The sequence below is a fragment of the Seriola aureovittata genome, chromosome 4 (genome assembly GCF_021018895.1).
Source record: "Seriola aureovittata isolate HTS-2021-v1 ecotype China chromosome 4, ASM2101889v1, whole genome shotgun sequence".
In the NCBI taxonomy this organism is placed as follows: Eukaryota; Metazoa; Chordata; class Actinopteri; order Carangiformes; family Carangidae; genus Seriola; species Seriola aureovittata.
Window position 1 is genome coordinate 16223838 of NC_079367.1, and position 21879 is coordinate 16245716.

The following is a 21879-nucleotide window of genomic DNA, read 5'->3' on the forward strand; positions in this document are numbered from 1 at the left end:
TAAATGTGTTGGAACATCCAGCGAGTAGAACGCTACAGTGAGCTGTCATGCTAAGTGCTTAATGTTTGGCTGCTTACATGTTTAAAATGATGAGCCTTCAGAGTTTGCATGTCGCCTTCTGGCGGTCATCCTTTAATCTCTCAAAATGATCCCACACCTTGGATTTCCAGCCTGACATACTGGTATGTAATTACCGTAACAGACTGTCCGCTGTTTACTATGTGTTGCAGTATTTGAGGTTGTGTTCCCTAATAGTTGCCGTAAGGCAGCTGTTGGCAGAGTCCTGCTTGTTAGGAGAAAGTTGCTGCTGTTCATTGCACTACATCTCTATGTCCTGATTATTATTTTATTACTACATTTTTTTTACTAAATATGCCCAGTAAGGCGAACCCAAGATGCTTGGTTACATTGCTATCTAATAAGCACAGGGACCAGCCATGTAAAAGATGTCTGTCCTTGACTGACTGAGATACTCAGTGCTGTCAGTTCCTGTGGAGTTAGATTATTTTCCCCCTGCGACCAAGCTACCGATCAAAACTATCAATCGAAACAACTGATCGTCTGATTTTTGGTCGACTATTTGGTGGCAGCCCTACAAGACACAGAGTCTGTTTTGGGTCATTGACCTGGACCTCTTGCTTACCTCCTGAGAAGGTCACTATCATTATTATTATCACTCTCAGGTACAGATCACAGAGGACATTGTTTAATGAAAATGAGATGTGGAAGGTAGTAGGGAGAGAGCAGAGGTTTTTGTTTATAACCAAGCACCAGCTATCAGACCAGCAGTGAGAACAGTCTCACGTACTGTAAGTAAAAAACTAGAGTGGGCAAATAAATAAGATTAGACAGCACAGGGCATCTGCAGGGTACACACACAGACTGGTGCCCCAGAGCAGTGCTTACACATCCTAACGGGAGCACTCACTCCCTTATTCTCCCTCTTTTTTTTTCTGTCATTGCTTCTCTTTAAATCCTTCTTCTCACTCTGTCTGTACCGAGGCTTCCCTCTGCCCTCCTCTGGTAATTTTTCTTATTGATTTAGTTGACTGTTGGGCTGAAAAAATGTTTATTGCTCAGTATGTGTTGCTCTCATAAATATGTGCGCACACAGTATGGACATAACACAAATCAATAGTTAAATACATCTAGTTGTGGCTGTTCTTCTGTTATGTCCACTCTACACACATATAGTTGCATAGTTGTGGTTTTCCACCCCGACATTACCTGGTCTGATCATCTCTGTTATGACAATCTGAACTGACTAACAAACAAAAACCTTTCCGGTTTCATCATTCACAGTCAAGCCCAGAATGAGTGTGCGAACGTCTGTGAAAGTATAAGGTAATCTAATCAGTGCACTGACATTCAGATGTACTTGAGGTTAGATGTAACTGACCCTATTAAAAAATTCACAAATGTAAGGGAGTCTGTCCTTCGCAAGTGAAACGTGTCCTGATCAGCAAAGATTTTCAAGGTCCTGTGAATAAAAACACGTCATGCTCATGTAAGGCTGTAAAGAGCACAAAAAAATCTTTAAACAATTTGGCCTTCACAAGTCAACAGTCCAGCTGTCAAACATAACTAATGGAAAAAAAGAAAACAGCATTGCTGCTAAAGTCGGTTCAAGAGCTCCTTATTAGGCTGTACAGTTGGTGTCAAAAAGCTTTTTGGGTATAGTTGCAGATATCTTTACTAAAAGAAAAAAAAACTCTGAAGAAATGTTATGAAGAAAGTTACTGCCACAAAAACTCAAAATGGCTTCATGAGTCATATTTGCTCACCTGGATGTTTGTCCCATTCTGCCTTTGGCACTGTATCCTTTAGACAATTAAGACAAAAGCCATCATGTTTTAAAGAATGAAAACACTTCATAGTGACATCAGGACTTTCGGGATACAGTGGGTTCACATTTATTCAAGTCCATCATAATACAACAGTTGCACGCCCATATTTAGCCTACATTGGATTTTTTTTTTTTTGTTACTCTTATTGTTCCTCAACTCATTAATGGCTGTGAAAAGACCCCTTCTTAATGTGATTCCAGTGTAAGCATTGTAGTACAGCGGAGTCAAAGCCCTGATCATAAACATAATGGTGAAGGTCAGGGAGCGATACCACACATAAAATGTACATACGTACTGACAGTGTTCTCAAAATCAGAGCAAAACGTTAAAGTTTTAAACCTTCCAGCCAAGTGTAGACTGTAGATATTGGACACAGAGTGCATCCAAAAAAATCTTTTAATACACTATATCATTAATTCCCTCTTTATTTATTCAACCAGATTATTGCAGCAATCCCTCTGGCTAGAGGCAGGGGGGAACGGAGACATATAAAAGTCATGACCCATCAACTAGATCAAGGTAAAATTCCAAGACAAAAACACTCTGCAGAATCAATAACAAGGCTAAGAAAATAATTCTCAGGTTGTGAAAATGAAATTTGTTGCAGAGATTAAAAAAAAAAAAAAGAGTTAGATGCAGGTGGGGATTTTAAACAGATTCCAGTCAGCAGGAGCAGCATCAGCCCGAAAGGCTGTAAAACCAGCTAGGGTGTGAGTGAGTGAGACAGAAGGAAGGGAGTGAAAATGGAGCTGGGAAAGTAGAGGATGACATAAACAGTAATCTAGACAGGTATGAGGGAATTGCACTGCTAAGGGTTTTGTAAAATATGATGTGCCTGTGTATTTTTGACGTTATTCTAAAAAGATGAGACAGCTTTATCAAGTTTGCATAGGTGGGTTCATAGTGTTACTATGGAGAATCTGTTTTGTGTAGTGTCAAATCTACTGAGTGATAAAGATGAAAAGTACTGCTATAATCAAAAAAAGAAAAATGATGCAAAGTACACAGATATCAAAGTAAACAGACTTTAAATCCCAGGCTATAATCATGTCCTATAACATGTTCATGACGTTTTATGCAAAATGCAGTTCAGTTTGCAGCAAAAGGTAATAAATTTCATAACGCAATCATAAGCTTGTGTCGCAGTAACTGCGACAAATACAAGGTGTTACACAGCTGGACTGACTGTCACAAGGTTACTTAAGGATTTACAGTGATGATTCATTATGATGCGCTGTGGCTGGTTTGTGACACATTCTGTGACACATTGTGGTACGTTCTTTAACATTTCTTTTCTCTCTGATAATGCAGGTCATAAACTGAACTGAAAAATGTCAAAGTCATGTAGTTTTTAGTCCGTTGAAATGAATGTGAAATGTTGAATGTGAAGTTACACTTATTGTTTTGATGTAACAAAAGCCACACTAATGTTTCCCTGGTACAATATCACTAGTTAAAGTGCTTTTTAAGCTGTATTCTTTTGTTGTTCAACAGATTTTGAAGAACCAATAGCTGTTTCCAGTGCTTCTGCTGAACAAACTTGTTGATGAGATACAATTATAGACTCTAAACAGTTCAAACACTTGTTTTAAAAGGAGCCCTGGGGAGCGATATTTCAGTGAGTGTGTCCCTGTTTTGTTCGTATCTCCCGATCTACTAGCATGCACATGAAAATGAATGTGTACACTCGGAAGCACATGGATGACAAAGCGCAAATGTCTGGCAACCGCAGAGGGCAGGAAGGCGTTCAAGCCAAACTATTCCACTGAACATCAGTTGGTGGTGGTTATGTTCCAAGACATGTAGTACTGCACCATTAGAGAGGAAATGCAGGTTCACAATATTAAAAAGAAATGTTTTTGAAGTGTTTATGAGGAAGCAAAGGTATTTAACATATGCCTCAAATATGCAAACGCTGAATGTAAACACTACTGTGTTTGTACTTTGCAACAACCTTTACCACCGCCTTGAACATTCCAACAAAAACTGAAATTTTCCTGAGATCTCTTATGAATCATCAGTTTTTTCTTACAAACAGAATGAAACGAAAAGCACGTGTAAACATGCAAGCACACTGGCATATCAACTTTCTGAAAGAGTGTTTTTTATGTGTGCTTGTGTTGGTGTTGCGACTGCTAGACGAGCTGTAAAAGATGATTCAGTTTTCTGAAGAAAAACTTTCTGCACTGCAGGAAAAAGCTGACATACCTTTAATACATCGCAATATGTTTTATACACAAGGACACTCACCAGCAGCTTCTTTTGAATTTCTGCCAGTTCCCTAAATGAGCCTCTTAAGTTTAGACTTTTCCCCTTTACATTCATTGAAGATGTGAAGGACTTGGATGGTTACAGTTTTTATCAGATAGAAACAGGTAGATGCCTTCTACATCATTTTATACACTATTATTTAAAATAAAGACGGACCGGTTAGTGGCTACAGCAGGTTTAAAGACTTAGAGAGGTTGCTCTGTAAAGCACTTACTGCAGGAATTCAGATTATGCCAAAACATTGCAGTTCTTTTTTCTTTTTTCCCCCATCACAAATTGCAAACATTCACATTAATTCAACTTAGCATTCTTATGTTGTTTCCTCTCTCTGTCTGCATGTTTTGCAGGGCCCATTCTTGGCCTTCGTCACTCACAGCTAATGGATGTCTTTACCCAGTATGCCTACAATGACAGTTTCTATGACAATGGAACATGGAGCTTCAACAAAACCGATCAAGAGCAGAAGCACCCTTACAACTACTATGCCATGCTGCTCACTCTGCTCATCTTTGTCATCGTCTTTGGCAACGTGCTGGTGTGCATCGCTGTGTCCAGAGAGAAGGCTCTGCAGACCACCACCAACTACCTGATTGTCAGCCTGGCTGTGGCTGACCTTCTGGTGGCCACACTGGTTATGCCCTGGGTCGTGTACTTGGAGGTAGGACAGCGAAGATGTAACCACACACACACACACACACACACACACACACACACACACACACACACACACACACAAATGAAATGCCCTATGCAGCAGACATGCTCTCCCTATCTCTACACCCATAGCTCTTTTTCTCTCAGTGTTTATCTTGTGTCAGTGGAAATGCATTAGGAAACAAAACGGTAGTGATTTTCAGACTCGCAGAATAATAGCTGTAAAGAGATTCCAACCATATATGAGAGGGTGGGCTCTGAAAGCAATCAATACTTACTTGTTTTCGCAAAGAAAATTACCTATTTAAAAGACAGAAATCAGTTCAGCCTCAAAGAGTAAAAAAAGTAGCAAAGCATATTATTCAAACAACAGATATTTATGCCAAATCTGGTGAAAAGGGTTCCAGCCAAACCAGTACCAATGGTAATAGTCTATTAAGTCAGAGGTCATGTTTATGAATTATTCCTCCTGACTCTGGAATACATCATTTTGCATTCACCCCTGTGTGGGATAAAACAGAGCTTCCTGTTAACCATCGCAGCCTAAAAGAGAATAGAGACTGAGGTCGAGCATAAAATCATCTCCAGTCTACCAAATCAATAGCAAGCAGGATGTGGGCTATCTTTCAGAAAAATATCTCTCTACTGTGTCTCTTTGCTCATTTCTTCTGTTAGCCTTCTCTGTCCTGGGGTTATTTCTGACCATCAGGCTTTAGGTCACGCTGTCTGATGTAGAGAAAGGCAATCTAAGACTACAGGGACTCTAATCCCCCTGTGTTTCTCTGTGAGTCATGATGATTATCACTCTGATCAGATTACAGTTTATAAATCCACAGGATGTCATGATGTCCGCCTGTTTCTTTCTATGGTTGTTTGTACATACAGCACAGTGGTGAATGGAAATGTGTCACTCTAGTAATCTTACAGAAATATTTACAGTTTCAGCAACACAGAATATAATAAATTACTATTCCAGCGCGGTTGCTGTTGCTAATAAACAAAAAAAAATGTGTTTGTGACCATTGCTGCCGAACATCAGACTAAAGTTCGTACACAACCTGCATACTGTGTGTTTTTTTTAACAGAATTTTTTACTTGCTTTCTTTGTTGGTGTGGGCAGCTGGGTACACTCTGAGGTAGCCTACGTCTTAACATTTCAGAAAAGTATGAGTTGAATTGTAATCAGCCACTTGTCAAAGCTCCAAATAGCATAGCTATAAAGCTTTGTGAATGACATATTCATTTTGGTATGATAGCAGAGAAATCTGTAGAGGTGTGTGTTTTTAACTTTGTTTATTAGAGTGTGGTGAGTGCTGTGTAAGTGGTGTTTCCTGTAACTTTATATTACTGTAGTCATACAAGTACAGCATCAGGTTACATTTCACTAGTCAGCTGTTCTCTTATCTCTGCTGGCATCCCCTGCTTCTTTCTGTTTGTCTTTGGAGAAACCCACTAGTGTCACACAGCCCTTTCTACACAATGAGGACAGGATGACATCACTGTGACATCATTGGGGTTATTATTATATTATTTATTGGGGCTGCGTGTAGAGCCACAGAAGACATTACAACATTACAACAACAACCACTGTTTTAAGAGGCTAATCTCCTTGTGATGAGTAAACTGACCATCATGTATACAGTAAAGCATATGCACACACACACACACACACACATACACACACACATATATGTTTAGGGTTGTTATTCAGGGTTGTTTACTGGGATAAATCATATTTAGATCACAAAAACTGCTTAAAAATAATTTATGTGAGCCAGGGAGTCCAATCTAGATCAGAAACTCCCAGATTTGATTATTATTTCATTAAGGTTAAGAATTGATTGCATTCATCCCAGCTGATCCTATGAAACTAACATAGAGCACTGCTCCATTTAAGCAGTTTCTTGTTTCTTACTTATGGACATTTTATCCCTATAGGATATTAATAACATTTTGGAAATTTGGAATTTTGAAATCCTGCATAGGTTAATATGCACAGTACTAAGCATGTGTTTGGAATAGGATGCTCATCTGATTTTGGTGTAGAGTGATATATATCCTTGCAAATAAGAAACAATTTGGTAGTAGTGAGTATGTTTTTATGTCTGATTCTGCAGAAAGGGAAACAGTTAATATCATTGAGGCAAATTTAAGCCAGTTTATAATAATATCTATATTTGCATTTGTGTTTCGGAAGTGAAACACCAGTTAAATGTGAAGCTCAGCTCACAACAGCTTAGCTTTGGCTGGGAGACTTTTTATTTATTCATTTTGCGCTCTTCAAAACACACTTCTTCCATCAGAGACGGTCTAAAATTATGTTTGTCTTTGAATAAAGAAACTGACACATTTAGCAATTCTGTTAAGTGATTTTATTTGCCTCTTCTTCTTTAGACCTAACAAATTTTCTTTCCTCATCTCTGTGCAGGCATTTTATTTTTTGAACTTAGTTCTCACAGACCAGAGTCGTGACTGAGTCTCTCGTGTTAATAATGTATCCACATGAAATAAAGTGAGAACGTAGCCACAGAGTGTGGGCAGGGCATTCAACTTGACCTTTATTATTAAATGCTAAATTAGCATTAATTACCACAGTTTGTTTTTTTTTCTTTCTGCGAAGCGTGACTGATTTAGAGAGCATATGAGGGGGACATTATGCATGACTTTTTTTTTTTAAATCAAGGCGGATAAAAAAAGCACTCCTTTTGGATAGTGGAATTTCATGTCAAACAGAAAGTCATGTTGAAATTAAACTTTTTTGTGGTCAGCCGCAGTACACATCTGCTCCGTAAAGTAACTGTACTCTCCTTTTGAGAAAAAAAAAAAACAAAAACCAGCAATTCATATTTCATACTTTTGGATGTCATGATGGTGTCCCTTATCTTTGCATTAATTCCATTGAATTTCATCAGACATTCATTTTTCAATTCAGTTCAAATCCAGTTTCATTTGGACTTCAGAACTGGGTTTTCAAGACCAGCAAATGATGTAGTTCGTAAAAGAAAGAAATCATCAATAATATAAACAATAATATAATATACTAAATGTTCCAAATATTATATTTCTAAATGTATTATGCTCAGACAGTAGTCCCGTTCAGATCATGAGAGACTGGAGAAGAAACATTTATAGTCAAACAACCACAAAACCTGTATAACACAGTTAGAACAATCAGGATATAAAACAGAATTAAAACAGGATTAATAAAAGCTATTACAGGTCATTAAAACATCAGGAAGTAAAACTTTGGAAATTTCTAAGGGAAATTAAAAATTCAAGCTTACAGTGAGAGCAGTCCACAGGTGATAATGTTAAAATGGTGCATAGTGCATGGAAACAGTTCATGCCTATATGTGTAATCTAAGGTTTGTAAATGCATATCATGATATGATTGTCATTAAGGAAGTCCATCCAACATCATAATACAGACCTAAATAATGAGTAGTATTTGTCATATGTCATTATATATTATCTCTGAAGTTATTTTCATGCATGCACTTTTGCATTTCTGCGATGAATGGAACTATACTGACCAGGTTTTTTGTTTATTATTGTTGTTGTGAAAACCATGAAGACAGCTGCATTTAGATGAAAGAGCAGGGTGCGTGTGTTTCATTTCACCCTGATTTTAAATTGCACCTTATAGCCACTGCATCACCGTATTTTCAGGTTCCCAACATCCTACCTTTGCAAATTAAATCAGAACACTGATACTTTCTGAATTATGGTCCTATGCACAGTCTGAAGTTATAAATCAAGTTGGAGAAGTGGACAGGGTGTGTGGAGTGAAATAACAAGGACAAAATTAAGAAAACAATTTTCCCACAAAGTGATTTTTTAAAATTTTCTCAGATTTTGGACCCCACTGTATATCCCACTGTTTAATATCCACTAAATATGCCTCCCTGCACTGATAGAAACAGGCCTGTGTTGCAGCCTTGCAGACCTGCAATGGCTCTTATGAGGCTTTTAAACTTGTTATGGGTTGCAGCACTGATGAGGATGTTAAAAACCTGTAGGGTGACATATAAAGATCAAGAAGAAGAAATTGAGCGATGGTAGTGAAGGAGAGAAACAGGCAGACTGAATGGACGGAACAAGATGATAGTATATAGAGATACAGAGAAGACAAATGTCAGGAGCAAAAGGTTGGAAAAATGCAACAAAAAAAAAAGAGGAAAAGAGAGGGGAGGCTGCAACAGGGAGAAGGGCACTCATTAGGCTGTCAGATCATCCTGCAATCACTGCGAGTGTTGAGGACACAGGCAACAACATAAGGCTCTTTGAGATGGCACTTAATTTTATAAAGACACAGCCTGGGGACAAAGATTAATCAGTCACAGAGAGGTAGGAGTTGCCCCTTGACACACACATCTCCCTTACCCTTTTCAGAGCTGTGGGAGGAAGCCGGTGGGCTGTAGTGTCAGGCGAAGTGGGTGGAATCAAACCAGTGAGAGCATCACTGATGATGTTGGTTTCATCATGGGGTTTGACCATGTAACAGAGAGCAACAGAGGTATGAATACAAATAGGTTTCGATCATGTCTTTGATTGAGAGCCACCTAGGGCAGCAGACCAGGATGCATGCTAAAGGATAATTATCTCACTAACACTGTGGGCGTGTAGAGGTTTTTTTTGTTTTGTTTTCATTTTTTTGCAATAATCTATAGTGTTTAATACCTACTGCTGTCAATGAAAAGATGTAAAGCAATAAAGTCAGATAACCTGTCTTTTGCCACCATGTCAGGCATAACATTCTTTTAATAACATGAACATGATTATGCATGTTATAATATATCCATGCCAGCTGTCTTACAGCTCATACCCAGTCAGTCTATTTTCTATTAGACCCTACTTACAACTACTACTTACCTCTCAGAGCATTTTCTTTCATGCTTATTCATTTTAACAGCCTTCATTCTTCTTTGCCCCTTATGTCTCCTCTCTCTCTGTTACCGGTTTGGAACTAATACGAAAAAATATACAAGAGGGCTTGACTGTCAGGATTGCTTTTTGTTGCAGAAGAAAAACACATCATTTCTGCCAAGGTGCTGCCTTTTCTGGGCAAGTGGCTTTGTTCTGTTGACTGTTGCTGTAAACTGCCATTTGTTGATGTTTTTTTCTCTTCTAGGTAGTAGGAGAGTGGCGCTTTAGCAAGATCCACTGCGACATCTTTGTCACTCTGGATGTGATGATGTGTACAGCCAGCATCCTCAATCTCTGTGCCATCAGCATTGATCGGTGAGTTGGTCACCGCACTGATTGTTTAGTCCTGTCTGTCATGCTTCCTGCATCGATCTTTAATGGAAATCTTTACCTTTTGAATAACAGAAGTCAAAGCAAGTCAAATTTATTTATAGGGAACATTTTAAAAGAAATTGGTCTAAACAAGGCATTTGTGTGGAAGGCGATATTTTTAACCGTCAAGACCATTGCTCTTGTGTGATTCTCTTCAAGGCTCTTTTATATTAAGCTCCAAATAGCACTTAAAATGTATGGAGTACCTCAGGATACACTCTTACCCCAACACCCTTTGGTAGCTCACCAAGACTAAAAGCTTTGGTTTACAACAAACTTTTGACACCAAAACACCCCCAGTGACAAAAAGTTTGGGAAAATGATTTTAACAGCTGTGAATAAATACACAAATAAAATACCAGTGCATGACAGCCCCTTATGTCTTGTCACAAGCCCTCATCCTCCTGAATTCATTAATGCCTCATCCAAAAATTAATTCAATTCTTTGGTTATGACTCAGTGGTTAATGACACAATCATCACAAACAGCTGAAGGAAGCAGGATTGCACTGGAAAGCTGTTCATCTGAAGGGCATGTAAAGCTTGAGCTTTTAATATTGAAACTGTAACAAATAATCATGTAAGGTTGACAACCAGAATATGCATTAAACATGTGAGAGCTCGGTTTATTGTGCACGAAGCACTCACGGATAGGTCTGAAGAATACCAACAGCATAACATTTTTCTCATATTTTCAACTTACAGAATTCTGTCATGTTTAATTTTGCATTATTTTCTGCTTGGCTGCATTTTCATCTTAAAACCATATGGAAAATAAATATTCACAATATATAACACATGGATACAATTGCAATTCATTCCAATGATTGAATTAGGATACAAATGGCTCTCATATGTGAGGAAAAGCTTATTAGTGTGCATAATCTCATGGTAGATCATTTTTTATGTGTGTGTGCATGCCAGAGTGAAATAGCATCCAATTTTACATTTAGATATTATTTATACATCTTGTGCCTTCATGCTGTGTACCTTTGAATACTGATCACTGACAGGGTGAGTGTGACAGTATCAAGCATCATTTTTCCTGGCTTGAGTACATTTCAGGGTCCACCCGTGTGGCGGTGATTTGTAAAGGTTCAGATAAGAGTCGCAAACAAAATTTGTTTCCCTTTATCAGTCCAGCAGCTCCAGGCGGCAGCATAATTTATACATCAAAGGATTGTTTATTTTCTCTGCTAACTTTGTTCTTATTTAACATTGTGGAGCATATTGGAAAGTGATCACATAACAGGCTCTATTTTTGTGAATCTGTGTGCAAATTCAAGTCAAAACTAAGGGAATATGCACATACCACAATCATCAATTTCTTTTTGGTATTTTGTGACCACGGGCTGGAAAAGAAGTTAGTTAGTTTTTCTGTTATTCAAAGGATGAATACATTATAAGGATTGGAGCTGGGGTGCCCTCCAACAAATCAGCTACACTTCTTCTTTAGAAGCAGGAGACTAATGGACCTAAGACAAAACTGTGTTCGTGTAGGAGGTGATATGAATATACACATGCCAAATATGATTTAACAGAACTCCAATTATGTTGCCAAAAGGCAGACAGTTTTTGACTACAATTGGACGACACTTCCCTATCACAATGCTTTCAGGTTGTCATAATGTGCACTTTAATGTTTTACAAGACAATGATGTCAGAGCGGTTTGGCTTCAACTTTAGTGACACGTAGCAAGGCAAAATATATTCTGTAATTTGTATGTTGGTAATTCAATCCGTAATGTATGAATGTGTTTACATACAATACACTACACCAAATACAGTGAGGAACACAATTGTCTGTTTAAACTGTGCACATAATTACATAAACTCCAGCTCTTCCATTAATATCACATAAAGTATGATTGTGTTATTCTTGCTATTCCTCACTTGATGAAAAGATGCCCAAAGAGTTGATATAACCTAATAAATCTGTGCCAGATAGAACAGATTTTTTTTTGCCACTTGGGGGCGATATGATATGGCGAACTTGATAGCAAACAGTTGCTTGTTTACACATTCATCAAAATTCACTTTCATTTGGAGGGGTGTTTTGGGCCACCTGGGAAATGTAAATCCGTTATTCATTTTTTAGCTCTGTTTTTGGTGTCTACCAACACCTGAAGGGAATATCTGTCCCTTTAGCCGCTAAATGCTTCAGGTGCTAGGTGCTTCAGCTTGTAATGAGCAGGTAGCAGGTGGTCAAAAACGACACTAAGAGAGCGGCAAGGCTGGACCAAAACGTGACCAAAATGAGCTGGAACTGCATAATGTCAAGGGAAGCTGTCCTGCACTGTAAAAAGCTGTGCATTTCCTGGTGACTACAACAAGCTCACTAATAAGGTCAACCAATATAGCAAGGTTAAATGATAAGGTCTTTCCTGTAAGACGCTGGGGGAAAAAACACAGGCTCCCTTCCAGGATGTCATCTCCATGTAAACTGCAGCCCACAGCAAATAGCTTTTTCCAAAGGGCCAGTCCACCATCAAACAGGATCTGATCCAAGATGACAGGCAACATTTCTTGCTTAACCAGCTTGTAGGTTCCATGTTTCTTGGTTCTCATTCAAGCAAAACCACATCCACTGATGAATAAAGAGAAACACAGTGGGGATACATTTAACTGTAGATCATTAAATCGAACATGAATTAATCTAAATCATACAGACGTATGGCAATATTTTTGTTGAACTTGTCATACTTTCCCTAATGTCTTGCAGAAAGGTGTCATATTTTCATACTTTCTAACTAAAGCATTTTTTTTTTTTTTTTTTCACCCCTTACAGTTACACAGCGGTTGCAATGCCGATGCTGTACAATACTCGCTACAGTTCCAGGAGACGGGTCACAGTAATGATCTCTGTGGTCTGGGTACTATCTTTTGCCATATCATGTCCCCTGTTGTTTGGTCTAAATAACACAGGTAAGAGAGGTCACAGTACACATCTGCTCTACCGTACTCGAAACAGAAATGTTTTTTCATGGTGTATGACCGAATTGGTGGATAGTGGTGTTGTACTGTATTATTCATTGGTACATCCACCGTACATTACAGTATGTACATTGTAAATACGTATACATCGTGAATAGTTAACAGACATTTCTTCTTCTAAATGCTTTCCCGTATCTACATTAATATTGTACTGAAGCAGTATGTTAGTCAGAGCCTGTTTGCTGTTACTACAGAAGTGAATACAAGCTTTTACATTTTCTGAGGTTTTATAGACTTACCCATGCCAGTTACTGATTACTTAATACTGGCATGTAACCACCTTTAGTGAACCTTGGCCCTTAGGTTGATTATTCCACAAAACAGGGGCTTTAATAGTGGATTACAGTTAAACCAGGTTTCGATTAAGAGCTTTTTGGAGGCGCCAACTTGTTGCTGACCAGCTCCCACGGCTTGCATCCTGTCACTTTGAAGCTCCACTCATCCCTTTGAGTGCCTTGATGTAATGTCAATTCTGCCGGGACTCAGGCATTTGGATTTGTCAGCCCCACTACCGCTTTCAAGCAACTGCAGATCCAGCTAGTGTAAGCTGCAGAAGGCATGAAAGCAGATATCTCAGCTGCAGTAACCACTGAAACTCAAGCAATTAAGATTTGTTTTTAAGCTATAGCGGCTCATGTTTAAAATATTTGTCTTTAGCTGAGAATGGAAGCTTGTAGAACCATGAGGTTTGTCAGAGGTGTCTGTTGATGCTTTCAAGCACAGATCATGACAACCACAGAATTGTGTAGTAAAAGGAATGCAGTGTATAGGTCTTTTACCCAAAGCACTATATAATGTATATATGCATGCACACGAACGTGTGCATGCAAGTGTGAGTGTGTGTCATCTGAATAGGGGTTCAGTGATGTGTTGAAGGCAACAAGTCTAATATGTGTACCAGCGTACCAGTGGCAGGCGGGCAAGAGCTTTGTTGTCATAGTTACAATAATAAAAACACATAGTTAAGCTTATGGAATGGTCACAGTTTGGTTAGCTTTAGGGAAAGATCATGAATTGGGTTAAAATAAGTACCTTGTTAATGTTCCAGTACCTTTGTTGTCATGGTTACAGTAATAAACATGGTAATGGTTGTGGAATGGTAATGGATAAAAGAAACAAAACTCAGTTTGAAACAAGGAATGAAGAGTGCTCTTCCATGTCAATGATCTGTATTTTGCAAACCCCAGATTTACCCCAACCTCAACCATTTACCTCCTGTCAAGTAAACTGAATTTCATATGTAAAATTGGTGTGCCCGTTTAATGAACCACTCCCAGCTTCCTAAGGCACAGCCACCCTGAAGTGTGAAGATAACAAGTTGTTAAGATGAACTACACATGTGACACCTACAGTAAATCCATGATGACTCATGGATTTACCATGATGACCCCAATTCAATGCTGTTATCTATGCTTGTTTGGCAACAGCTGCTGCCTAATCTGAAGCTGCCTTCAGGGTCTGAAGTTTATTTGGTCTGTGTTTGACTTGAGTCTAGGAGCTGGACAGACAGGACAGCTGTGAGACCTGTCACCACACCAGAGTGCACAGGGAGGTAAAAAGTCAGTGATGTAACTTTGGGCAAATTTGGCACAATTTAAAAGTAAATCAGTGAAATCTAAAATTAACAAGCAACCAGTGCAGTGTCTAAAATAGGGGTGATATGATCTCTACATTTGGCACCAGACAGAGGCCCTGTGGCAGCAGATAAGCTCAGAGAGAGGTAGGTAGGAATAAAAAGGATTGCAATGGTTTAAGTGGATGGGAGGATGGGAAAGGAAATTGTGTGAATGACCTCCAAGTGAGGAGAGTGTAGGAGTGCTTACATTTTTTGATGAATTTTCAGGAGATTAAAATCAAAGCACAAACCGCTGGTTCTTAACTGCAAGTTCAAGCCCAACTAAGCTCCCCATTTTAAAAGTTCCAAGAGTCACACTGACAAAAACACAACAAAATTGCCTTAAAAAAACTATTTTTGGATGGAACATAACATCCTATCTGAAGTCTTTATTCAACCTGTGCTTATCTCCACAGCTACTCGTGATGAGTCTCTCTGTGTGATCGCCAATCCGGCCTTTGTGGTATACTCTTCAATCGTGTCCTTCTATGTTCCCTTCATCATCACCCTGCTGGTTTATGTGCAAATCTATGTGGTCCTTAGGAAGCGCAGAAAACGTGTAAACACAAAACCAAAGCAGCGTGTCTGTCAGGCTGCTGACCCTGATGGAGCCACTTCGCTGAAGGTGAGCTGCCGTGGCAAAATATCTCCTGTTCACAGCTTACACCTATGTTGCTTCAACATGAAAACTGATTTGCATCTTAATCACACCTTATACCTCATTATTTCTATAAACACTTTTTTCAACCAGTTTGAAAAAAAAACAAACATCAGAAATTGCAATCGATGATTTCTCAACCCAATCATACTTGGTGGTTTTATGGACAGGCATTGTGTTACATAACAACATACACAGACAAGAAGAACATTGATTTTCTGAAAAAAAGGCAATGGATAACATTCAAGGCAAGGCGGCTAAAAGGGCAAGGCTCCGTTATACCTAAAGGATTTAAAGTGTTTTTCTCCCTTTATATCTAAATTAAATGTCCCGTAACTGGTTCCATCCTGGAGAACATGTATAATCTTTACATATACATTTACTGGTACTTGTCAGTGTCGAAAGCCACCACGCAACACTACCTGTGACGGCCCTCAAATGACCTTTTGCTTTTCTGGTTATTGATTTTACTGACACAGTGAAACTCAATGGGCTCTGCACAGGAAGCCAAGTAATGCCTTTTATCCAGTGCACTACATTACTCATGTTCATGCATGGCTTTACTCTGTGGTTTCTGTGTGTGTGTGTGTGTGTGTGTGTGTGTGTGTGTGTGTGTGTGTGTGTGTGTGTGTGTGTTATACAACGCACAGATTACTATATAATTACTGATCTGTAAAGTCATTATATGCAGCAGCATATTGACCGATAAGTTTCTCACATACTGTTAATTGCTGGATGTGCTTGTTTTGTCTGAAATAATCTTAGCCCACAATTTTTTTTTTCCGCTGTCAGGTTAATTGAAGCTGCAGGTCAGATTCTTGCTAAACAGCCTTTCTGTACCAGAGCTCAATGGAGGCTCATTGACCCCATGGGCAGTGGGACCTGTGCCTTGACAACCCTTTTGTCAGTTGTGCTTTGACATTGTTCCCTCTCCTTGCCTGACACAGCTGCTTTCATTTCAGGATAAGTGCACTCATCCAGAGGATGTGAGGTTGTGCACCATGATTGTTAAATCTAATGGGAGTTTTCCTGTCAACAAAAAGAAAGTGGTGTGTGCTCTTTCTTTGTTCCTTTGTGTACAGCTCTTATTAAGTAGAAAGTTTAATTGTTGGAAACATATTTGTAAAAGTTTTAGTAAGGTGTCACCTTGAAGTTTTCCTCCATTTCTCAGAGAAATTATAGCTTCAAGACACTGTTCTGCTACAGTAAATCTAAATTAAAGACTGAAAATGTGATCATCTGTTATCTATTTATTATCCATTATTTTAAATGTCACCGATTGTACAATAACCTAAATGAAAAATGACCATCTGAATGAAATTGCACAGATTTTCATCAAAGATGGAGTCAATGAGGGGGAAGATCTGGAGCTGGATGAGCTGAACAACAGTGGCAGCAGCCAGAAACAGAAGCAGCAACCACAGTGTGCGCTTGGAGACACTCCAGCCACGAGCCACCAGCTACTGATGCCCAACAAGGCTAATGCTAGCCCCACCTCCTCGCCTCCCACTCCCCCTGAGGAGGGCCAGAAAGCAGAAAAGAATGGAGATCCTACCAAGGAGGGCGATCCAGCACCTGTTGTGGCCAAAGCCTTCCAGACACAGGCCTTACCTAATGGCAAGACCCAGACCTCTGTGAAGACCATGAGCAAGAGGAAGATCTCCCAGCAGAAGGAGAAGAAGGCCACTCAGATGTTAGCCATCGTTCTTGGTAAGTTGGCTCAAGTGCTGCTAATTTTCTTTTTCTTTTTTTTATCTCCCATCTGGTATAAATTATTTATGATCACTTATGCTGAGGATAAGTTAAATCAAACACTGTTTTATGTGAGTATACACATCAAAGTGGAACTGACACTGTGGAATGAATCATTTCCACAACCAAATAGCTATATTTTTGTTATCAACTTTTCACTTGTAAAACAGCATGCAGTGAGCACAGCATCAAACCAGCAGGGGACTCTGTTCAAACTCATTAAGACCAAATATGTGTTTGTGGTACAATTTACCACAAGCTAATCCTGTAGCCTTCAATTTAGAAAAATGTTTTTCTTTTGTACAAGCTTCCAGCCATCTTAGGTCCTTGGCTTCCTCCGCATGTATTTTTATTTCCATCTCAAATTTTTTGGTATGACCTAAAACAGAACTTGAAAACAAGTCAGGATGTGATGCAACGAAAAGAAATCATCCTGATACTTGTATTTGAGAGTCCAGCTCCTCCATATGTCACCCAGATTTGGGTGTCTAATATAAGACCTTCCTTCTTCATCACTTTCCTCTCTTTCTCTGCCTTTTTCTAATATTTCCATTTTTTTTCTCATATCTCCTCAGGTGTATTCATCATATGTTGGCTGCCGTTTTTCATTACACATATCTTGAACACCCACTGCACAAAATGCAAGGTTCCTGCTGAGATGTATAATGCTTTTACATGGTTGGGCTACGTGAATAGTGCTGTAAATCCCATCATATACACCACCTTTAATGTCGAGTTCAGAAAGGCATTCATTAAGATCTTGCACTGCTAAACTGCAACGTCACTTGTCTCATCAGACTGAGGGAGGAGTGATGAATAAAAGCATCTCTTCTGGCAAATACCTCATCCTGCTAAGGAAAACGAACCACGGGGGGAAACTGCAATCTGCTTTTTAAAATTATGGAGCTGAGTGACCAGAAAACTGATGGTGTCTTACTTAAAGACATGTTGGCTCTATATGTGATATGTTTGTGGACAAATCACTGAATGTAAAACAAGAAATGTCTGTAACAATGACTTGTTTCATGGAGAAAAGAAAAATGTAACATTGTTCTCTAAAATCATTGTGCTTGTCACGTAAGGAGCCATCTGTGTATACCACACACATACAAGTTGGAAACTGCTTTTTATTGTGTGTGTACTTTATGTTTTGATGATGGAAATTTTCTGGAAATCTTATAGATATCAAGTCAGTGTTCATTGCAGTGTTAAAACTGATACGCGAGCTCTTAATTTTAAAACCTATCACTGATTGGAATGTGTATTCAAGAAAAGAGACAATTTATGTGCTGTATAATGTGGCAATGTCAATATCCACATATTTGCAATTTTATAAATTGATAAATCATATATTATTATTATCTCTATATTATTATTATTATTATTATTATTATTTGCTGTACATAGTTTTTCTTAAAACATTAACTGTGATTATATGCCTGCAATGGAAATGTGATGCATGCTACACTGCTCCTTTACTTGACTTCTCATGAAATGTATGTTTAACAAAAAACTACAAAAGATGTCCTATAAATGAAGTTATGAGACACTGTAAAGTGCGACATGAATATCAGTGTTCGCTGTGTGCATACAGATACCCAGACACCCATAAACGACTTGTCATTATTCAGCAGCCTCTCTCTTATTCCCAGGATTGGTTTGCGGTTGAATAATGTTGTTTACTGGAAGTAACTATGAGCGTTGCTGCAGTGGAGTTGTTCTGTGGCAAACTAATGACCTGTATGTGGACTTTGCAGCTCCCAGGTATATAATCATGTGGATGTGTGCAATCCCTGAAGCCACTCCCGGGAGCCTTTGCTAAGTAAGAATGAGGTAAACTTGGCAAAACTGAAATATCAGTTACAACAATATCAGTGTGTATTGTTTTGGGCAACAAAGCCTGCATTATTTTCAGTTCAACAATAAAGACATTATTATCAACAATGTCGTGTTAATGTTTTGGTGAATATTAGTCACAAAGTACTATAGCTTAAGTGAGATCACAAAACTCTGTTATAGACAAGAAAATAAAGCCAGTGAAAAAAGAGGAATTTTTTCATGGTGGAATATTTTGGGGAATCAGTGTGCAAAAGATGTGCACATCTCGCTGCTTCCCAAACACCTGCAACTCTGTCTGTCTGGATATCAAATGGACCCAGGTGTGTGCCATTAAAGAAACAATTCCCCATGTTAATTTGCATAGTACCACTTATATTTTAGTCTGGCTTTGAAATGTGAACTGGTCCTTCCCCAGGTGGAAGGACTAAGATTTTTTCAATGACACACCTGAGTCAGTTTGAGACCTCTGTACATGATGAAGATGTAATAAAGTTACATGTTTTTTAAAGGCAGCATTGTACAATGTTGAGTCTTTGGGAGACCAACCGCAGTGACAAAGCAGAAGGAAATGCTGTTACTTTTCAAGGCAATTCATCACTTGCAGTGAGTGCTGATGCTGATGCTGCTGCTGCTGTCGTTACACTGGAAACTCAGGAAATGCAGAGTTTAGCTGTTTTTGTTGTGATGTGTTCGAATCAAAAGAAAGCAAACTGTTTTACGCTGAATGGATGTCAGAAGACATAAGTTTTCTCCAGCATCACATCTACAGAGTGGGAACTAGCTCATTAAAACATCAATTAATTCCATTTGTCTACCTATATCCTGTGGAGCCAACCTTATACTGAAGTGATTTATTTGTAAGTGGTATTGATCTTCTCATCAGCCACAAAGTGAATAAACACATTTCCCAGAATGTAAAACCATTCTTTTACACACAGATTTTAGTTAGAGTATAGTTATGATGAAGAATATTAATATATTCAAACCCTGACCCTAAGGATTTACTCAGTAGCAGTTGCATCTTTTTCACTGGTGTACCCTACAGGGAATACAAACTAGTGTAAATTCCTGACTTCACCTCAAAAGTTTCTAATCTATTCTAATTTCGTCATTTCTTTGTTGTAAAACAACAGAATCAGTAGCCGGGGTGTCAGATTCACTGAGTCCCTTTGGGCTACATGTGATTGATGTGATGTACCTGATGACACAGCTTAATGAACTTGCGTTATCTCCTAGGACATTTGGATTGTATTTGCCCCCTGGCAAACACGATCTGAGCAAACCTGTTGTGGAAGAGCCAAAACAACAAAGAAAAGAAAAACAATAATTTGCATAAACACAGCCAATGAAATCTTGTGCCTCATGTTTCAGTAAATATGATTATATTGTGAAGCCAGGAGGGAAAACACTTTACCTTATATATCCATGTGCAAAAAGCATATCATACTCGGTCACATGTAATCCTCTCACAGCCTGCCTTATGTGCCTGTTTTACTGGCATAGATCCATATATGATCCATGTGCATTTTCTCAGCTATATATGGATCTTCCATTGTTCTGTGTGACACATGTATGTATGGTATTCCCATAATAAAATCCCCTGGGGGAATTTCCCACACCAACGTACTGGACCAACACCAATCATCTTCGGACACATTCTCTGTGCTGTTCTTGTGTTCTTAATAACTACTGAATCATTTTAATTAGCAGCTGTACACATTAACACTTTCTAAGTACTATTATTTATGAATTATTCTAATTTTCTGGCTTGTCAACAAAAAACAAAAAACTGATCATGCAGTACATGTATAAAACTATGGTTTAGCTGTTACACGCTCAATTTTCATGTTTGATGATTTTGACGGTCCTTACTATTTCTATCTTTTAAAGCCCTGTTTTAAATTCTTGGTGTCTTTTTTGGTTGTGTAAATTATTAATGCATAACTGTCATTGACATGTATCTGAATTTAGTATCAGTGAAAAAATTCACTGGAGATTTAACACCAGAATTGCATCTGAATTTATGAATAATTAAGAGCTTGTTAGTGTAAACACAGTGAATGCAAGACTCACACACTGTAATTACCGCTGACAAACACAGGCACACAAACAAAGACACACCGTCACACATTATATAAGTACTGTACGTTCGATGGTTATTCTTCACAACATTGAGGAGCTTGAATTGTAATGTAGTCTTTTTGTACTCATACTTTTTGTCAGTGTATAAACAGCACTGGTTTTGATCCCTCTTTTATCATAGTTGCTGCAGGGTACCACCATGTCTCTGATTTAATTTCTGATTACATCAGGGGAAATATCTGAACGCTGGCCAGCCTGTCCCCAGTGTCACCCTTTCTGCAGCCCCCTGGGGCTCCGATTCAAGCATCACTGATATACTGGAGCTCCATTCTACTTTGGTGCTACCCACAGCACAGCAGATACATACTCTTAGACTCTTTCCAGTCCACATCAATCTCCTGCCTGTCTCTTAATACCATATCCGAAATGACACATGACCAAGGATTGCTACTAATCTTTGATTTATGATGGTACACACCCTACCATTGATTCTGTTGTACAGAATATCAAAGACGATGTCAGTAACAAAAGCAGGTAACCTTGACTGTCAGTTGTGCATGGAGGGAGATGCCGCAGCATGAAACACAGTCTCTGAGGTGATATTTCCATATCTCTGTCTTCTCCTCTTCCTCCTTCAGTCTGCAGTGGGTGTTTTCCCTCTTCATCTCAGTCTCTAGCTGGGCTGAGCTCGGTGACAGGCACATCCAAAAATAGTCCCAGAGGCTGGAGAAGGAGTGTTTAGACAGAGGTTGGGGTTGTGTGTGTACTGCATGTTCAAGCAATAAGAAGGCTCTTAATTGACTGAATCATGATAGCTTATTAATTATTAAAATCTTATTATATCTAGTCACTGAATCCTTAAGTGTGATC

At 38.8% G+C, this 21879-nt stretch overlaps 1 protein-coding gene across 1 annotated transcript in view; it reads left to right on the plus strand.

Moving 5' to 3' along the window:
* Positions 1-19032, plus strand: part of drd2a (dopamine receptor D2a) — a 33403-nt gene extending 14371 nt beyond the window's left edge. The window contains exons 2-8 of the mRNA XM_056375135.1: positions 4466-4776; positions 9904-10013; positions 12858-12994; positions 15095-15303; positions 16299-16385; positions 16665-17046; positions 17664-19032. Of these exons, the coding sequence (XP_056231110.1) occupies positions 4466-4776; positions 9904-10013; positions 12858-12994; positions 15095-15303; positions 16299-16385; positions 16665-17046; positions 17664-17860 (1433 nt within the window). The 3' untranslated portion in view covers positions 17861-19032. The remainder of the gene's footprint in view (positions 1-4465; positions 4777-9903; positions 10014-12857; positions 12995-15094; positions 15304-16298; positions 16386-16664; positions 17047-17663) is intronic.
* The last annotated feature ends 2847 nt before the right edge of the window (positions 19033-21879 follow it).